Below are 18,069 nucleotides of genomic sequence, written 5' to 3'. Positions count from 1 at the left end.
GTGTCTCTATGTGTGTGTGTCTCTGTGTGTGTACGTGTTTCTCTGTGTGTGCGTGTCTCTGTGTGTGCATGTCTTTGTGTGTGCGTGTCTCTGTGTGCGTGTCTCTGTGTGTGTGTCTCTGTGTGCGCGTGTCTCTCTGTGTGTGCATGTCTCTCTGTGTGTGCGTGTCTCTCTGTGCTGTGTCTCTGTGTGTGCGTGTCTCTCTGTGTGTGTGTGTCTCTCTGTGTGTGTGTGTCTCTGTGTGTGTGTCTCTGTGTGTGCGTGTCTCTCTGTGTGTGTGTCTCTGTGTGTGCTGTGCCTCTGTGTGTGTGTCTCTGTGTGTGCTGTGTCTCTATGTGTGTGCGTGTCTGTGTGTGTGTGTCTCTGTGTGTGTGTCTCTGTGTGTGTGTGTCTCTGTGTGTGTGTCTCTGTGTGTGTGCGTGTCTTTGTGTGTGTGTCTCTGTGTGTGTGTCTCTGTGTGTGTGTGTGTCTCTGTGTGTGTGTGTGTCTTTGTGTGTGTGTGTTTCTGTGTGTGTGCGTGTCTCTGTGTGTGCTGTGTCTCTGTGTGTGCTGTGTCTCTGTGTGTGCGTGTCTCTGTGTGTGCGTGTCTCTGTGTGTGTGCGTGTCTCTGTGTGTGTGTAACTCTGTGTGTGTGTCTCTATGTGCGTGTCTCTGTGTGTGTGTGTCTCTGTGTGTGTGTCTCTGTGCGTGTGTCTCTGTGTGTGCGTGTCTCTGTGTGTGTGCGTGTCTCTGTGTGTGCGTGTCTGTGTGTGTGTGCGTGTTTCTGTGTGTGTGCGTGTCTCTGTGTGTGTGCGTGTCTCTGTGTGTGTGTGTCTCTGTGTGTGTGTCTCTGTGTGTGTGTGTGTGTCTCTGTGTGTGTGTGTCTCTGTGTGTGTGTGTCTCTATGTGTGTGTGTCTCTGTGTGTGTACGTGTTTCTCTGTGTGTGCGTGTCTCTGTGTGTGCATGTCTCTGTGTGTGCGTGTCTCTGTGTGCGTGTCTCTGTGTGTGTGTCTCTGTGTGCGCGTGTCTCTCTGTGTGTGCGTGTCTCTCTGTGTGTGCGTGTCTCTCTGTGCTGTGTCTCTGTGTGTGCGTGTCTCTCTGTGTGTGTGTGTCTCTCTGTGTGTGTGTGTCTCTGTGTGTGTGTCTCTGTGTGTGCGTGTCTCTCTGTGTGTGTGTCTCTGTGTGTGCTGTGCCTCTGTGTGTGTGTCTCTGTGTGTGCTGTGTCTCTATGTGTGTGCGTGTCTGTGTGTGTGTGTCTCTGTGTGTGTGTCTCTGTGTGTGTGTGTCTCTGTGTGTGCGTGTCTCTCTGTGTGTGCTGTGTTTCTATGTGTGTGTGCGTGTCTCTGTGTGTGCGTGTCTCTGTGTGTGTGTGTGTCTCTGTGTGTGTGTCTCTGTGTGTGTGTCTCTGTGTGTGTGTGTCTCTGTGTGTGCTGTGTCTCTGTGTGTGTGTGTCTCTGTGTGCACGGTGTACAACACAGAGTGGTGGTGGTGGTGGTGCAGTGGTTAGCGCTATGCTGCATTACGAACCTGGCGACCCGCTTTCGATTCCCGCTCCCGGCCAACACCGCCTGTGCCGATTATCTGAACCGGTCCTGGGCCTACCCTAGGTCGACTCAGCCTCAACAAATGAGTTACCTGGTGTAGCGGTGCGTTGTGAACATCGCCACTGGGGAGACAAAGGCGGCCGGGCGTGGTGCTGGCCACCCACCCCCTCGTGCACCGCCGCCGCTGTTCGCCAACGGCACTTGCCCCGGCGGTCCGCTGAAGGCTACCCGGGGGATCTTTGTCTGCGCCTGTGCGTTGTTGCAGGAGGAGCAGAAGGAGCTGGACGAGATCACGGCCAAGAGGCAGAAACGCGGCCGCAGGGAGGAGGAGGCGGCCGTGGAGGAGAAGACAATTCTACACGGTGGGCGGGGAGAGAGAGAGTGGGGAGAGAGTGGGGAGAGTGGGGAGAGTGGGGAGAGAGTGGGGGGAGTGGGGAGAGTGGGGGGAGTGGGGGGAGAGAGAGTGGGGAGAGAGTGGGGAGGGTGGGGAGAGTGGGGAGAGTGGAGAGAGAGAGGGGAGAGAGTGGGGAGTGGGGAGAGTGGGGAGAGAGTGGGGAGAGAGTGGCGGAGAGAGTGGGGAGTGGGGAGAGTGGGGAGAGTGGGGAGAGAGTGGGGAGAGAGTGGGGAGAGAGTGGGGAGAGAGGGGAGAGAGAGGGGAGAGAGTGGGGAGAGAGAGGGGAGAGTGGAGAGAGAGTGGGGAGAGTGGGGAGAGAGGGCAGAGAGTGGAGAGAGTGGAGAGAGAGTGGGGAGAGAGAGGGGGGAGAGTGGGGAGAGAGTGGGGGGAGAGTGGGGAGAGAGTGGGGGAGAGAGTGGGGAGAGAGTGGGGAGAGAGGGGAGAGAGAGGGGAGAGAGTGGGGAGAGAGAGGGGAGAGTGGAGAGAGAGTGGGGAGAGTGGGGAGAGAGGGCAGAGAGTGGAGAGAGTGGAGAGAGAGTGGGGAGAGAGAGTGGGGAGAGAGAGGGGGGAGAGTGGGGAGAGAGTGGGGAGAGAGTGGGGGAGAGTGGGGAGAGAGAGGGGGAGAGAGAGTGGGGAGAGAGAGAGTGGGGAGAGAGTGGGGAGAGTGGAGAGAGAGAGGGGGAGAGTGGGGTGAGAGTGGGGAGAGGGGGGAGAGAGTGGGGAGAGAGGGGGGGAGAGAGAGGGGAGAGTGGGGGGAGAGGGGAGAGAGTGGGGGAGAGGGGGGAGAGAGAGGGGAGAGAGGGGAGAGAGAGGGGAGAGAGGGGAGAGAGAGGGGAGAGAGAGGGGAGAGAGGGGAGAGAGTGGGGGGAGTGGGAGAGTGGAGAGAGTGGGGGAGAGTGGGGAGAGTGGGGGGAGGGAGTGGGGGAGAGTGGGGGGAGAGTGGGGGAGTGTGGGGGAGAGTGGGGGGAGTGTGTGGGGGTTGGTGGGGGGGTGCCTGGGAGAAAGTGGGGAGTGGGGGAGAGAGAGGAGAGTGGGAGAGAGTGGGAGAGAGTAGGGGAGGGAGTGGAGAGAGTGGGGAGAGAGTGGGAGAGAGTGGGGGGAGAGAGTGGGGAGAGTGGGGAGAGAGTGGGGAGAGAGTGGGGAGTGGGGGAGAGAGGGAGAGAGAGTGGGGGAGAGAGTGGGGGGAGAGGGGGAGAGGGGAGGGAGTGGAGAGAGTGGGGAGAGTGGGGAGAGAGTGGGGGGAGAGTGGGGAGAGAGTGGGGAGAGAGTGGGGAGTGGGGGGAGAGAGAGAGTGGGGGAGAGTGGGGAGAGGGGGAGGGGAGGGTGGGGAGAGTGGGGAGAGTGAGGGGAGAGAGTGGGGGAGTGGAGAGAGTGGGGAGAGAGTGGCGGAGAGAGTGGGGAGTGGGGAGAGTGGGGAGAGAGTGGGAGGGAGGGAGAGAGTGGGGAGAGAGGGAGAGAGGGAGAGTGGAGAGTGGGGAGGGGGAGGGAGACAGAGAGTGGAGAGAGTGGAGAGAGAGAGTGGGGAGAGAGAGTGGGGAGAGAGAGGGGGAGGGGTGGGGGAGAGTGGGGAGAGTGGAGAGAGAGGGGAGAGAGTGGGGAGTGGGGAGAGTGGGGAGAGAGTGGGGGAGGGAGTGGCGGAGAGTGGGGAGTGGGAGAGTGGGGAGAGTGGGGAGAGAGTGGGGAGAGAGTGGGGAGAGAGTGGGGAGAGAGGGGAGAGAGAGGGGAGAGAGTGGGGAGAGAGAGGGGAGAGTGGAGAGAGAGTGGGGAGAGTGGGGAGAGAGGGCTTGAGAGTGGAGAGAGTGGAGAGAGAGTGGGGGAGAGAGAGGGGGAGAGTGGGGGAGAGAGTGGGGGGAGAGTGGGGAGAGAGTGGGGGAGAGAGTGGGGAGAGAGTGGGGAGGGAGAGAGAGGGGAGAGAGTGGGGAGAGAGAGGGGAGAGTGGAGAGAGAGTGGGGAGAGTGGGGAGAGAGAGGACGAGAGAGTGGAGAGAGTGGAGAGAGTGGGGAGAGAGAGTGGGGAGAGAGGGGGAGAGTGGGAGAGTGGGGAGAGAGTGGGGAGAGAGTGGGGGAGAGAGTGGGGAGAGAGAGGGGAGAGAGGTGGGGAGAGAGAGAGAGTGGGGAGAGAGTGGGGAGAGTGGAGAGAGAGGGGAGGGGTAGGGTGGGAGAGTGGGGGGAGAGTGGGGAGAGGTGGGGAGAGAGAGAGGGGAGAGAGTGGGGGAGAGAGTGGGGAGAGAGGGGAGAGAGAGTGGGGAGAGAGTGGGGAGGTGGAGAGAGAGAGGGGGAGAGAGGGGAGAGAGGGGAGAGAGAGGGGAGAGGAGAGAGAGGGGAGAGAGAGGGGAGAGAGAGGGAGAGAGTGGGGGAGTGGGGAGAGAGTGGGGAGAGAGTGGAGAGTGGGGAGAGTGGAGGAGAGTGGGGGGAGAGTGCAGAGAGAGTGGGGAGAGAGTGGGGGAGAGAGTGGGGAGAGGGTGGGGGAGTGGGGAGAGAGTGGGGGAGAGGGAGAGGGGGGAGAGTGGGGAGAGGGTGGGGAGAGAGGGGAGAAAGTGGGGAGAGTGGGGGAGAGAGGGGGAGAGTGGGGAGAGAGTGGGGAGAGAGTGGGGAGGGAGTGGAGAGAGTGGGGAGGGAGTGGGGCGGGGGAGAGAGTGGGGGGAGAGTGGGGAGAGAGTGGGGAGAGAGTGGGGGAGTGGGGGAGAGAGGGGAGAGTGGGGGAGAGAGGGAGAGGGGGGAGGGAGTGGAGAGAGTGGGGAGAGAGTGGGGAGAGAGTGGGGGGAGAGAGTGGGGGGAGAGTGGGGAGAGAGTGGGGAGAGAGTGGGGGGAGTGGGGGAGAGAGGAGAGAGTGGGGGAGGGAGTGGGGGGAGAGGGGAGAGGGAGGGTGGGGAGAGTGGGGAGAGTGGAGAGAGAGAGGGGAGAGAGTGGGGAGTGGAGAGAGTGGGGAGAGAGTGGCGGAGAGAGTGGGGAGTGGAAGGAGAGTGGGGAGAGAGTGGGGGAGAGAGTGAGGGGAGAGAGAGGGGAGAGAGTGGGGGAGAGAGGGAGAGAGGGAGAGTGGAGAGAGAGTGGGGAGAGTGGGGAGAGAGAGAGTGGAGAGAGTGGAGAGAGAGTGGGAGAGAGTGGGGAGAGAGAGGGGGAGAGTGGGGGGAGAGTGGGGAGAGAGTGGGGGGAGAGAGTGGGGAGAGAGAGGGGAGAGAGAGTGGGGAGAGAGTGGGGAGAGTGGAAGAGAGAGGGGAGAGTGGGGAGAGAGTGGGGGAGAGTGGGGGGAGAGTGTGGGGAGAGAGTGGGGAGAGTGGGGAGAGAGAGAGGGGAGAGAGTGGGGGGAGAGAGTGGGGAGAGAGAGGGAGAGAGAGTGAGAGAGAGTAGGGAGAGAGTGGGGAGAATGGAGAGAGAGAGGGGAGAGTGGGGAGAGAGTGGGGGAGAGTGGGGGGAGAGAGTGGGGAGAGAGTGGGGAGAGTGGGGAGAGAGAGGGGGAGAGAGTGGGGAGAGAGTGGGGAGGGAGTGATGGGGGAGAGTGGGAGAGTGGGGGGAGAGAGTGGGGGGAGAGAGTGGGGGAGAGAGGGAGAGAGGGGAGAGAGAGGGGAGAGAGAGGGGAGAGAGAGGGGAGAGAGAGAGGGGGGAGTGGGGGGAGTGGGGAGAGAGTGGGGAGGGAGTGGGGGAGAGTGGGAGAGTGGAGGAAGTGGAGAGTGCAGAGAGGCAGAGAGAGTGGGGAGAGGGTGGGGAGGGTGGGGGGAGAGTGGGGGGAGAGTGGGGAGAGGGAGGGGGAGAGAGAGGGAGAGAGGGAGAAAGTGGGGAGAGTGGGGGGGAGAGTGGGGAAGAGTGGGAGGGAGTGGGGAGAGTGGGGAGAGAGTGGGGGAGAGAGTGGCGGAGAGAGTGGGGGGAGAGAGGGAGAGAGTGGGGGAGAGAGTGGGGGGAGAGAGTGGGGGGAGAGTGTGGGGAGAGGGGGAGAGAGTGGGGGAGAGGGGGTGGGGGGAGAGAGTGGGGGGGAGAGTGGGGGAGAGAGGGAGAGAGTGGGGAGAGTGGGGGAGAGAGTGGGGGGAGGTGGGGGAGAGGTGGGAGAGAGTGGGGGAGAGGGAGAGTGGGGAGGGTGGGGAGGGAGAAAGTGGGGAGAGTGGGGGAGAGAGAGGGGAGAGTGGGGAGAGAGTGGGGAGGGGGAGTGGGGAGAGTGGAGAGTGGGGAGAGAGTGGGGAGAGAGTGGCGGAGAGAGTGGGGAGAGAGTGGGGGAGAATGGGGAGAGAGTGGGGGAGTGGGGGGAGAGAGGGAGAGAGTGGGGAGAGAGTGGGGGTGGGGAGAGTGGGGAGAGTGGAGAGAGAGAGGGAGAGAGTGGGGAGTGGGGAGAGTGGGGAGAGAGTGGGAGAGAGTGGCGGAGAGAGTGGGGAGTGGGGAGAGTGGGGAGAGAGTGGGGAGAGAGTGGGGAGAGAGGGGAGAGAGGGAGAGAGTGGGGAGAGAGAGGGGAGAGTGGAGAGAGAGAGTGGGAGAGTGGGGAGAGAGGGCAGAGAGTGGAGAGAGTGGAGAGAGAGTGGGGAGAGAGAGTGGGGAGAGAGGGGGAGAGTGGGGAGAGAGTGGGGGAGAGTGGGGAGAGAGTGGGGAGAGTGGGAGAGAGTGGGGGGGAGAGTGGGGAGAGAGGGGAGAGAGAGGGGAGAGAGTGGGGAGAGAGAGTGGGGAGAGTGGAGAGAGAGGGGGAGAGTGGGGAGAGAGTGGGGAGAGTGGGGGGAGAGAGTGGGGAGAGAGAGGGGAGAGAGTGGGGAGAGAGAGGGAGAGAGTGGGGGGAGAGAGTGGGGAGAGAGGGGAGAGAGAGTGGGGAGAGAGTGGGGAGAGTGGAGAGAGAGGGAGAGTGGGAGAGAGTGGGGAGAGTGGGGGAGAGAGTGGGGAGAGAGTGGGGAGAGTGGGGGGAGTGGGGAGAGAGGGAGAGAGGGGAGAGAGGGGAGAGAGGGGAGAGAGGGGAGAGAGAGGGAGAGAGAGAGTGGGGGGAGTGGGGAGAGAGTGGGGAGAGAGTGGGGGAGAGTGGGGAGGTGGAGGAGAGTGGGGGGAGAGTGCAGAGAGAGTGGGGAGAGAGTGGGGAGAGGGTGGGGGGAGAGTGGGGGGAGAGTGGGGATAGAGTGGGGGGAGAGGGGGAGAGGGGGAGAGGGGAGGTGGGGAGAGGGTGGGGAGAAAGTGGGGAGAGTGGGGAGAGAGTGGGGAGAGTGGAGAGAGTGGGGAGAGAGTGGCGGAGAGAGTGGGGAGAGAGAGTGGGGGGAGAGAGGGGAGAGAGTGGGGGAGAGTGGGGAGGGAGAGAGTAGGAGAGAGTAGGAGAGAGTGGGGAGAATGGAGAGAGAGAGGGGAGAGTGGGGAGAGAGTGGGAGAGTGGGGGGAGAGTGGGGAGGGAGTGGGAGAGTGGGAGAGAGTGGGGAGAGAGTGGCGGAGAGAGTGGGGAGAGAGTGGGGGGAGAGTGGGGGAGAGTGGGGGGAGTGGGGGGAGAGGGGAGGAGTGGGGGAGAGTGGGGGAGAGTGGGGGAGGGAGAGTGGGGGGAGAGTGGGGGAGAGGGTGGGGGAGAGAGAGTGGGGGGAGTGGGGAGAGAGGGGAGAGTGGGGAGAGAGTGGGGGAGAGAGAGGGAGGGGGAGAGTGGGGGGAGAGTGGGGAGAGTGGAGGAGTGGGGGGAGAGGGAGAGAGTGGGAGAGAGTGGGGGGGAGAGGGGGTGGGGGGAGAGAGTGGGGGAGAGAGTGGGGGAGAGAGTGGAAGTGGGGGAGAGAGGAGAGAGTGGGGAGAGAGAGAGTGGGGAGAGAGTGGGGAGAGAGAGTGGGGGAGAGTGGGGGAGAGTAGGGGGAGAGGTGGGAGAGTGGGGAGAGAGAGAGAGAGAGAGTGGAGAGAGAGGGAGAGAGTGGGGGGAGAGTGGGGGAGAGTGGGGGGAGAGGGGGAGAGAGTGGGGGAGAGGGGAGAGAGGGGAGAGTGGGGAGAGAGAGAGTGAGGGAGAGAGAGAGAGAGGGGAGAGAGTGGGGAGAGAGTAGAGTGGGGAGAGGGGAGAGTGAGTGGGGAGAGTGGGGAGAGTGGGGAGAGTGGAGGGAGTGGAGGGAGTGGGGGGAGAGAGTGGGGGGAGAGGTAGGGGAGAGAGAGTGGGGGAGAGAGTGGGAGAGAGAGAGTGGGGAGAGAGAGAGTGGGAGAGAGAGAGTGGGAGAGAGAGAGTGGGGGGAGGGAGAGTGGGGGGAGAGTGGGGAGAGTGGGGAGTGGAGGGAGTGGGGAGAGAGTGGGGGGAGGGGGTGGGGGGAGAGAGTGGGGGAGAGTGGGGGAGAGAGGGCAGAGAGTGGGGAGAGAGAGTGGGGAGAGAGTGGGCGAGGGAGAGAGAGTGGGGAGAGAGTGGGGGGAGAGGGAGAGAGGGAGAGTGGGGGGAGAGTGGGCAGAGTGGAGGGAGTGGGGGGAGAGGGGGAGAGAGAGTGGGGAGAGAGTGGGGAGAGAGTGGGGGGAGAGGGGTGGGGAGAGTGGGGGGGAGAGTGGGGGGAGAGAGGGAGAGAGTGGGGAGAGAGTGGGGGAGAGAGAGTGGGAGAGAGAGAGTTCTGTACGTGTGCTGTGTGTCCCCTCACTCAGTGCATCGCTCACCTGTCTCCCCCCCGTGTCTCCCCATCTCTCCTCCTCTCCCCTCCCGCGTCTCCCTCCCCGCGTCCTCCCCCGCATCTCCCTCCCCATCTCCCTCCCCATCCCTCCCCATCTCCCTCCCCGTGTCTCCCTCCCCGTGTCTCCCTCCCCGTGTCTCCCTCCCCGTGTGTTCTCATTCATCTCCCTCCCGTGTCTCCCTCCCCGTGTCTCCCTCCCGTGTCTCCCTCCCCGTGTCTCCCTCCCCCGTGTCTCCGTCCCCATCTCCCTCCCCATCTCCGTCCCCATCTCCCTCCCCATCTCCCTCCCCATCTCCCTCCCATCTCCCTCCCCATCTCCCTCCCCGTGTCTCCGTCCCCATCTCCCTCCCCTTCTCCCTCCCCGTGTCTCCCTCCCCGTGTCTCCTCCCCGTGTCTCCCTCCCCGTGTCTCCCTCCCCGTGTCTCCCTCCCCATCTCCCTCCCCATCTCCCTCCCCGTGTCTCCCTCCCTGTGTCTCCCTCCCCGTGTCTCCATCCCCGTGTCTCCCTCCCCGTGTCTCCCTCCCCGTGTCTCCCTCCCCGTGGTCTCCCTCCCCATCTCCCTCCCCGTGTCTCCCTCCCCGTGTCTCCTCCTCATCTCCCTCCCCGTGTCTCCCTCCCCATCTCCCTCCCCATCTCCATCCCCGTGTCTCCCTCCCCGTGTCTCCCCTCCCGTGTCTCCCTCCCCGTGTCTCCCTCCCCATCTCCCTCCCCGTGTCTCCCTCCCCGTGTCTCCCTCCTCATCTCCCTCCCCGTGTCTCCCTCCCCATCTCCCTCCCCATCTCCCTCCCCGTCTCCCTCCCCATCTCCCTCCCCCTGTCTCCCTCCCCGTATCCCCCTCCCCGTGTCTCCCTCCCCGTGTCTCCCTCCTCGTGTCTCCCTCCCCGTGTCTCCCTCCCCGTGTCTCCCTCCCCCGTGTCTCCCTCCCCGTGTCTCCCTCCCCGTGTCTCCCTCCCCGTATCCCCCTCCCCGTGTCTCCCTCCCCGTGTCTCCCTCCCCGTGTCTCCCTCCCCCGTGTCTCCCTCCCCGTATCCCCCTCCCCGTGTCTCCTCCCCGTGTTTCCCTCCCCGTGTCTCCCTCCCCGTGTCTCCCTCCCCGTATCCCCATCCCCGTGTCTCCCTCCCCGTGTCTCCCTCCCCGTGTCTCCCTCCCCGTGTCTCCCTCCCCGTGTCTCCCTCCCCGTGTTTCCCTCCCCGTGTCTCCCTCCCCGTGTCTCCCTCCCCGTATCCCCTCCCCGTGTCTCCCTCCCCGTATCCCCCTCCCCGTGTCTCCCTCCCCGTGTCTCCCTCCCGTGTCTCCCTCCCCGTGTCTCCCTCCCCATCTCCCTCCCCATCTCCCTCCCCGTGTCTCCCTCCCCGTATCCCCCTCCCCGTGTCTCTCTCCCCGTGTCTCCCTCCCCGTGTCTCCCTCCCCGTGTCTCCCTCCCCACCTCCCTCGCCGTGTGCCGCTATGGGCTCGTTGCGGAGCAGTGAAGGAGAGCTGTGACTACCAGGGCCGCTCGTACCTCCACGCTCCGCAGGACGTGGATGTGAACCTGCGGGCCGAGGAGCCCCCAGACAAATGTTACCTCCCCAAGAAGCAGATCCACGTGTGGGGCGGGCACACCAAGGTCTGTACACACACACACACACACAGTGTACACACACACACACAGTGTACACACACACAGTGTACACACACACAGTGTGCACACACACATCTACACACACACACAGTGTACACACACACAGTGTACACACACACACACACATCTACACACACACACACAGTGTACACACACACAGTGTACACACACACACAGTGTACACACACAGTGTACACAGACACACACACAGTGTACACACACACACACATCTACACACACACATCTACACACACACAAAGTGTACACACACACAGTGTACACACACACACATCTACACACACACACAGTGTACACACACAGTGTACACACACACACACAGTGTACACACACACACAGTGTACACACACACAGTGTACACACACACAGTGTACACACACACACACACAGTGTACACACACACAGTGTACACACACACACAGTATACACACACAGTGTACACACACACAGTGTACACACACACACAGTGTACACACAGTGTACACACACACAGTGTACACACACACACAGTGTACACACACACGCAGTGTACACACACACATTGTACACACACACAAAGTGTACACACACACAGTGTACACACACACACATCTACACACACAGTGTACACACACACACAGTGTACACACACACACAGTGTACACACACACACAGTGTACACATACACACATCTACACACACACAGTGTACACACACACAGTGTACACACACACAGTGTACACACACACACATCTACACACACACAGTGTATACACACACACCGTATACATACACACACAGTGTACACACACAGTGTACACATACACACACAGTGTACACACACACACTCAGTGTATACACAGAGTGTATACATACACAAACAGTATATATACACACACAAACACTGTACACACACACAGTGTACACACACAGTGTACACACACATAGTGTACACACACACAGTGTACACACACACTGTGTACACACACAGTGTACACACACACACAGTGTACACACACACAGTGTACACACACACAGTGTACACACACACACACAGTGTACACACACACAGTGTACACACACACAGTGTACACACACACACACACAGTGTACACACACACAGTGTACACACACACACAGTGTACACACACACAGTGTACACACACACAGTGTACACACACACAGTGTACACACACACACACACAGTGTACACACACACAGTGTACACACACACACAGTGTACACACACACAGTGTACACACACACACAGTGTACACCGCGTGTCGTTCCCGTGCCGGTGTTGATGTCTCCCCGCGTTGCCGTGGCGACCCCAGGGTGTGAGTGCCATCCGCCTCTTCCCCAAGACCGCCCACCTCCTCCTCTCTGCCTCCATGGACTGCAAGATCAAGGTGGGGGGTGGTGGTGGTGGGGGGGTGGTGGTGGTGGGGGGGTGGTGGTGGTGGGGGGGTGGTGGTGGTGGTGGGGGGGTGGTGGTGGGGGGGGGGGTGGTGGTGGTGGCTGTGGTGGTGGTGGTGATGGTGGTGGTGGCTGTGGTGGTGGTGGTGGCGGTGGTGGTGGCTGTGGTGGTAGCAGTGGTGTTGGTGGTGGTGGCGGTGGTGTGGCTGTGGTGGTGGCTGTGGTGGTAGCGGTGGTGGTGGTGGCTGTGGTGGTATCGGTGGTGTTGGTGGTGGTGGCGGTGGTGGTGGCTGTGGTGGTGGCGGTGGTGTTGGTGGTGGTAGCGGTGGTGGCTGTGGTGGTGGCTGTGGTGTTGGTGGTAGCGGTGGTGTTGGTGGCGGTGGTGGTGGTGGCTGTGGTGGGTAGCGGTGGTGGCTGTGGTGGTGGCTGTGGTGTTGGTGGTAGCGGTGGTGGTGGTGGTGGTTGTGGTGGTGGCGGTGGTGGTGGCGGTGGTGGTGGTGGCGGTGGTGGTGGCTGTGGTGGTGTTGGTGGTGGTGGCTGTGGTGGTGGTGGCGGTGGTGGTGGTGGCTGTGGTGGTGGTAGCGGTGGTGGCGGTGGTGGTAGCGGTGGTGGTGGCTGTGGTGTTGGTGGTAGCGGTGGTGGTGGCTGTGGTGGCGGCGGTGGTGGTGTCACTCGCGTGGCCTCACGGGCACGAGGGCCCGGGTTAGATTCCCGACACGGGAGCCTGGCTCATGTTAGTTTCACGCTGGAGGCAATCCAATGAGCCGTCAAGCTCCACCGGAGTCCGGTGGAGCTTCCAGGACCTCCCGCGCTGGTTGCAGCGGTCAGCGCCACCAACCCGGCGTCCCGAGTTCGATTCCCGCTCACGGCCACCAAACGCCGCCGGTGACGAGTCTCCGAACCGCTTCCTGGGGCCTCCCTAGGTCGACTCGGCCTCGAATGAGTAGCCGGCGTAGCGCTAGCGTGGTGAACATCGCCAGAACTGGGGAGACAAAGGCGGTCGGGCGTGGTGCTGGCCACCCACTCCCACAGCACACGAGAGGGGTGGGTGTGTGGCCAGCTCCTACAGCACTTGCCCCGACCAGTCCGCCAAAGGCGACGCGGGGGACCTTTGTCTTTGGTGTGTGCGCGTGCAGCTGTGGGAAGTCTACAAAGACCGCCGTTGCCTCCGCACGTTCATCGGTGAGGACTTCAGCACACGCACACACACACACGCACACACACACACAACAACCGCCATTCGCCACTAAGTGGCGGTGACGTCACCACGACGCTTGTGCCAGGCTATGTGCACCCTGAGGCCACGTGAAGTGTCGAACGCCCGCTGGCAGGAGGTCACGGGGCAGACCCAGGTGCCACGGGTCGACTGACTGAGATGACTGGCTGATGCACCACCTGTGCCCCCTACTGTGCCAACCTGCTGTGCCTTAGTCACCCGGCGCTCCGCTCGTTGTTGTGAGCGTCGCTCCTCCGCCCTCCGTTGTTGTTGGAGGGCGACTGCCTCCAACTGCCCAGTAGCATCCTTCACGAGCCTCCTCCACAGAGACGGATCTTGACACCGCTGGTACCAGTCATCGGCAAGTCCACTCAGCTCCACGTCCTCCTGTACCACATCACTCCATCTCTTCTCTAGCCCGTGCCGCGCCCGCTTAGCCCCCTCAATCCGGCCGAACAAAAGCTGTTTCGGCATGCGGTGGCTGGGCATGCGGGCTACATGACCCAGCCATCGCAGCCTTCCCACCGGAGGAGCTCACCGATGAGACCTTGCCCAGATCTTTCAAGGATTTGTGAGCTCACAGAATCCAGTCTGGTTAAACCCAAGATGGATCGTAGGCAGGCCAGCCTAAATGTTTCTAACCGGCGAAAATGTTCCATTAGGGGGTCCACGTTTCGTAAGCGTAGAGATGGGAGGGAATGACCGTGGCCGAGAAGACCTGAAGCTTAGTGCGGAGCGACAGACCAGGTAGCTTCCACACAGCGTTACGCAACCGATGAAAAGATATTGCCGCTCGACTGATTCGCAGTGAGACCTCTGCTGTTAAACTGGAGCCGGTCATAAGCACACTGCCCAGGTAGTGGGAAACTCTCCACTCTCTCTTCACAACTGCCCCATCACCGATTGGGAGTTGTGGGGGTGGAGTGTCCGATGGTACAAAATACCCAGGCAGGTGCTTAGTTTTGGTGGGACTGATGGTAAGGCCCCACAGACACACACACGCACACACACGCACAAACACACACGCACAAACACGCACGCACACACACACACGCACGCACAAACACGCACGCACGCACGCACACACACACGCACACACACACGCACACACACGCACACACGCACACACACACACACACAAACACACACACACGCACACACGCACACGCACCGTGCCGTGTGTACACACCTCTATGGTCAGTTTAACACTTAGCAAAGCTTTCGCCAACCAATAGCATCCACATGACAGCTTTATGTTGGCTTAGATCGTGTAAATATATAAATGTTGTTGTGTCGTCGTTCAACACGCCACCACCCGACACAGCCAACTAGCGAGGGGTTTGTGACGTGAACAGAACGTGGCCAATTCATCACTAGCACAGCACTCGTGTATAATGTAGTGTATAGTGTAGCGTGTAGTGTATAGTGTAGTGTGTAGTGTAGCGTGTAGTGTGTAGTGTAGCGTGTAGTGTAGCGTATAGTGTAGTGTATAGTGTAGTGTATAGTGTAGTGTAGCGTGTAGTGTAGCTTATAGTGTAGTGTATAGTGTAGTGTATAGTGTAGTGTATAGTGTAGTATACTGGTATAGCACTGGTGTATAGTGTAGTTTATAGTGTAGTGTATAGTGTAGTGTATAGTGGGGTGTACTAGTACAGCACTAGTGTATAGTGTAGTGTATAGTAGTGTATAGTGTATTGTGTAGTGTATAGTGTAGCATACTAGTACAGCACTAGTGTATAGTCTAGTGTATAGTGTAGTGTATTGTGTAGTATACTAGTACAGCACTAGTGTGTAGTGTAGTGTATAGTGTAGTGTATAGTGTAGTGTACTAGTACAGCACTAGTGTATAGTGTAGTGTATAGTGTAGTTTACTAGTACAGCACTAGTGTGTAGTGTAGTGTATAGTGTAGTGTACTAGTACAGCACTAGTGTATAGTGTAGTGTATAGTGTAGTGTATAGTGTAGTATACTAGTACAGCACTAGTGTATAGTGTAGTGTATAGTGTAGTATACTAGTACAGCACTAGTGTATAGTGTAGTGTTATATAGTGTAGTGTATAGTGTAGTGTATAGTGTAGTGTATAGTGTAGTATACTAGTACAGCACACCGCTTGTGTGTTGGGGAGCCAAGCTTGTAAATGTTGCGGCTGTACAAGTGCAATGACGACTTGACACACTTCTCTTGAGACTGCTCTTGATTGGAGACGCGTTGACACTTGACATCAGGCGGACACCCCCACCACCGCAACAGCCCCGAGGCTCCCGCGCATCTCCCCCTGATGTCTCAACACGAGGCCCCCCCCCACACTCGATCATTCTCGCCGACTCTGGACGCTCACTCCACCGGCAGACTCGGCCGTCATCTTCCGTCGCCTGACCAGGCTCCCTTCTCGATCATTCCCGTAGCCAGCAGTCCCTTCGCACTCACAACCGACTCCCCTGTCATTACCCCACGTGGCCACCAGTCCCCTCGCACTGCAGGCTGACTCCCCTGTCATTACCCCACGTGACCACCAGTCCACTCGCACTGCAGACTGACTCCCTTGTCATTACCCCCACGTGACCACCAGTCCACTCACACTGCAGGCTGACTCCCCTGTCATTACCCCACGTGGCCACCAGTCCCCTCGCACTGCAGGCTGACTCCCCTGTCATTACCCCACGTGACCACCAGTCCACTCACACTGCAGACTGACTCCCCTGTCATTACCCCCCGTGGCCACCAGTCCACTCGCACTGCAGACTGACTCCCCTGTCATTACCCCACGTAGCCACCAGTCCCTTCGCACTGCAGACTGACTCCCCTGTCATTACCCCACGTGGCCACCAGTCCACTCACACTGCAGACTGACTCCCCTGTCATTACCCCACGTAGCCACCAGTCCCTTCGCACTGCAGACTGACTCCCCTGTCATTACCCCACGTGGCCACAAGTCCACTCACACTGCAGACTGACTCCCCTGTCATTACCTCCCATGGTCACAAGTCCCCACGCACTGCAAGCTGACTCCCCTGTCATTACCCCACGAGGCCACTAGTCCACTCACACTGCAGACTGACTCCCCTGTCATTACCCCACGTGGCCACCAGTCCACTCACACTGCAGACTGACTCCCCTGTCATTACCCCACGTAGCCACCAGTCCCTTCGCACTGCAGACTGACTCCCCTGTCATTACCCCACGTGGCCACAAGTCCACTCACACTGCAGACTGACTCCCCTGTCATTACCCCACGTGGCCACAAGTCCACTCACACTGCAGGCTGACTCCCCCTGTCATTACCCCATGTGGCCACAAGTCCACTCACACTGCAGGCTGACTCCCCTGTCATTACCTCCCGTGGCCACCAGTCCACTCGCACTGCAGACTGACTCCCCTGTCATTACACCACGTGGCCACAAGTCCACTCGCACTGCAAGCTGACTCCCCTGTCATTACACCACGTGGCCACCAGTCCACTCGCACTGCAGACTGACTCCCCTGTCATTACCCCACGTGGCCACAAGTCCACTCACACTGCAGACTGACTCCCCTGTCATTACCCCACGTGACCACCAGTCCACTCACACTGCAGACTGACTCCCCCTGTCATTACCCCACGTGACCACCAGTCCACTCACACTGCAAGCTGACTCCCCCTGTCATTACCCCACGTGACCACAAGTCCACTCACACTGCAGACTGACTCCCCCTGTCATTACCCCCCGTGACCACCAGTCCACTCACACTGCAGACTGACTCCCCTGTCATTACCCCACGTGACCACCAGTCCACTCACACTGCAGACTGACTCCCCTGTCATTACCCCACGTGACCACCAGTCCACTCACACTGCAGACTGACTCCCCTGTCATTACCCCCCGTAGCCACCAGTCCACTCGCACTGCAGAACTGACTCCCCTGTCATTACACCACGTGGCCACAAGTCCACTCACACTGCAGGCTGACTCCCCCTGTCATTACCCCCCGTAGCCACCAGTCCACTCGCACTGCAGACTGACTCCCCCTGTCATTACCCCACGTGACCACCAGTCCCCTCGCACTGCAAGCTGACTCCCCCTGTCATTACCCCACGTAGCCACAAGTCCACTCACACTGCAGACTGACTCCCCCTGTCATTACCCCACGTGACCACCAGTCCACTCATACTGCAAGCTGACTCCTCTGTCATTACCCCCTGTGGCCACCAGTCCACTTGCACTGCAGACTGACTCCCCTGTCATTACCCCCTGTGACCACCAGTCCACTCACACTGCAGACTGACTCCCCTGTCATTACCCCCTGTGGCCACCAGTCCCACTCACACTGCAGACTGACTCCCCTGTCACTACCTCCCATGGCCACCAGTCCACTCACACTGCAGACTGACTCCCCCTGTCATTACCCCCCGTGGCCACCAGTCCACTCACACTGCAGACTGACTCCCCCTGTCATTACCCCACGTGGCCACTAGTCCCCTCACACTCACAGCTGACTCCCCTGTCACTACCTCCCATAGCCACCAGTCCACTCACACTGCAGACTGACTCCCCCTGTCATTACCCCCCGTAGCCAGCAGTCCACTCACACTGCAGACTGACTCCCCTGTCATTACACCACGTGACCACCAGTCCACTCGCACTGCAGACTGACTCCCCCTGTCATTACCCCACGTGACCACCAGTCCACTCACACTGCAGACTGACTCCCCTGTCATTACCCCCGTGGCCACCAGTCCACTCACACTGCAGACTGACTCCCCTGTCATTACCCCCCGTGGCCACCAGTCCACTCACACTGCAGACTGACTCCCCTGTCATTACCCCACGTGGCCACCAGTCCACTCACACTGCAGACTGACTCCCCTGTCATTACCCCACGTGACCACCAGTCCACTCAAACTGCAGACTGACTCCCCCTGTCATTACACCACGTGGCCACCAGTCCACTCACACTGCAAGCTGACTCCCCTGTCATTACCCCACGTGGCCACCAGTCCACTCACACTGCAGACTAACTCCCCTGTCATTACCCCACGTGGCCACCAGTCCACTCACACTGCAGACTGACTCCCCTGTCATTACCCCACGTGGCCACTAGTCCCCTCACACTCACAGCTGACTCCCCTGTCACTACCTCCCATAGCCACCAGTCCACTCACACTGCAGACTGACTCCCCCTGTCATTACCCCCCGTAGCCAGCAGTCCACTCACACTGCAGACTGACTCCCCTGTCATTACCCCCCGTGGCCACCAGTCCACTCACACTGCAGACTGACTCCCCTGTCATTACCCCACGTGGCCACCAGTCCACTCACACTGCAGACTGACTCCCCCTGTCATTACCCCCCGTGG

At 60.4% G+C, this 18,069-nt stretch overlaps 1 protein-coding gene across 1 annotated transcript in view; it reads left to right on the top strand.

Annotated features, from left to right (window-relative positions):
* CDC40 (cell division cycle 40) overlaps positions 1–18,069 on the top strand; it is a 55,896-nt gene that overhangs the window by 14,809 nt on the left and 23,018 nt on the right. Inside the window, exons 6-9 of the mRNA XM_076054481.1 lie at positions 1,790–1,886; positions 9,951–10,090; positions 11,437–11,511; positions 12,655–12,700. Of these exons, the coding sequence (XP_075910596.1) occupies positions 1,790–1,886; positions 9,951–10,090; positions 11,437–11,511; positions 12,655–12,700 (358 nt within the window). The remainder of the gene's footprint in view (positions 1–1,789; positions 1,887–9,950; positions 10,091–11,436; positions 11,512–12,654; positions 12,701–18,069) is intronic.

Source organism: Petromyzon marinus, chromosome 66 (assembly GCF_048934315.1).
Source record: "Petromyzon marinus isolate PM22_M1 ecotype Great Lakes invasive population chromosome 66, UKy_Petmar_22M1.pri1.0, whole genome shotgun sequence".
In the NCBI taxonomy this organism is placed as follows: Eukaryota; Metazoa; Chordata; class Hyperoartia; order Petromyzontiformes; family Petromyzontidae; genus Petromyzon; species Petromyzon marinus.
This window is presented reverse-complemented; position numbering and strand designations above follow the sequence as displayed.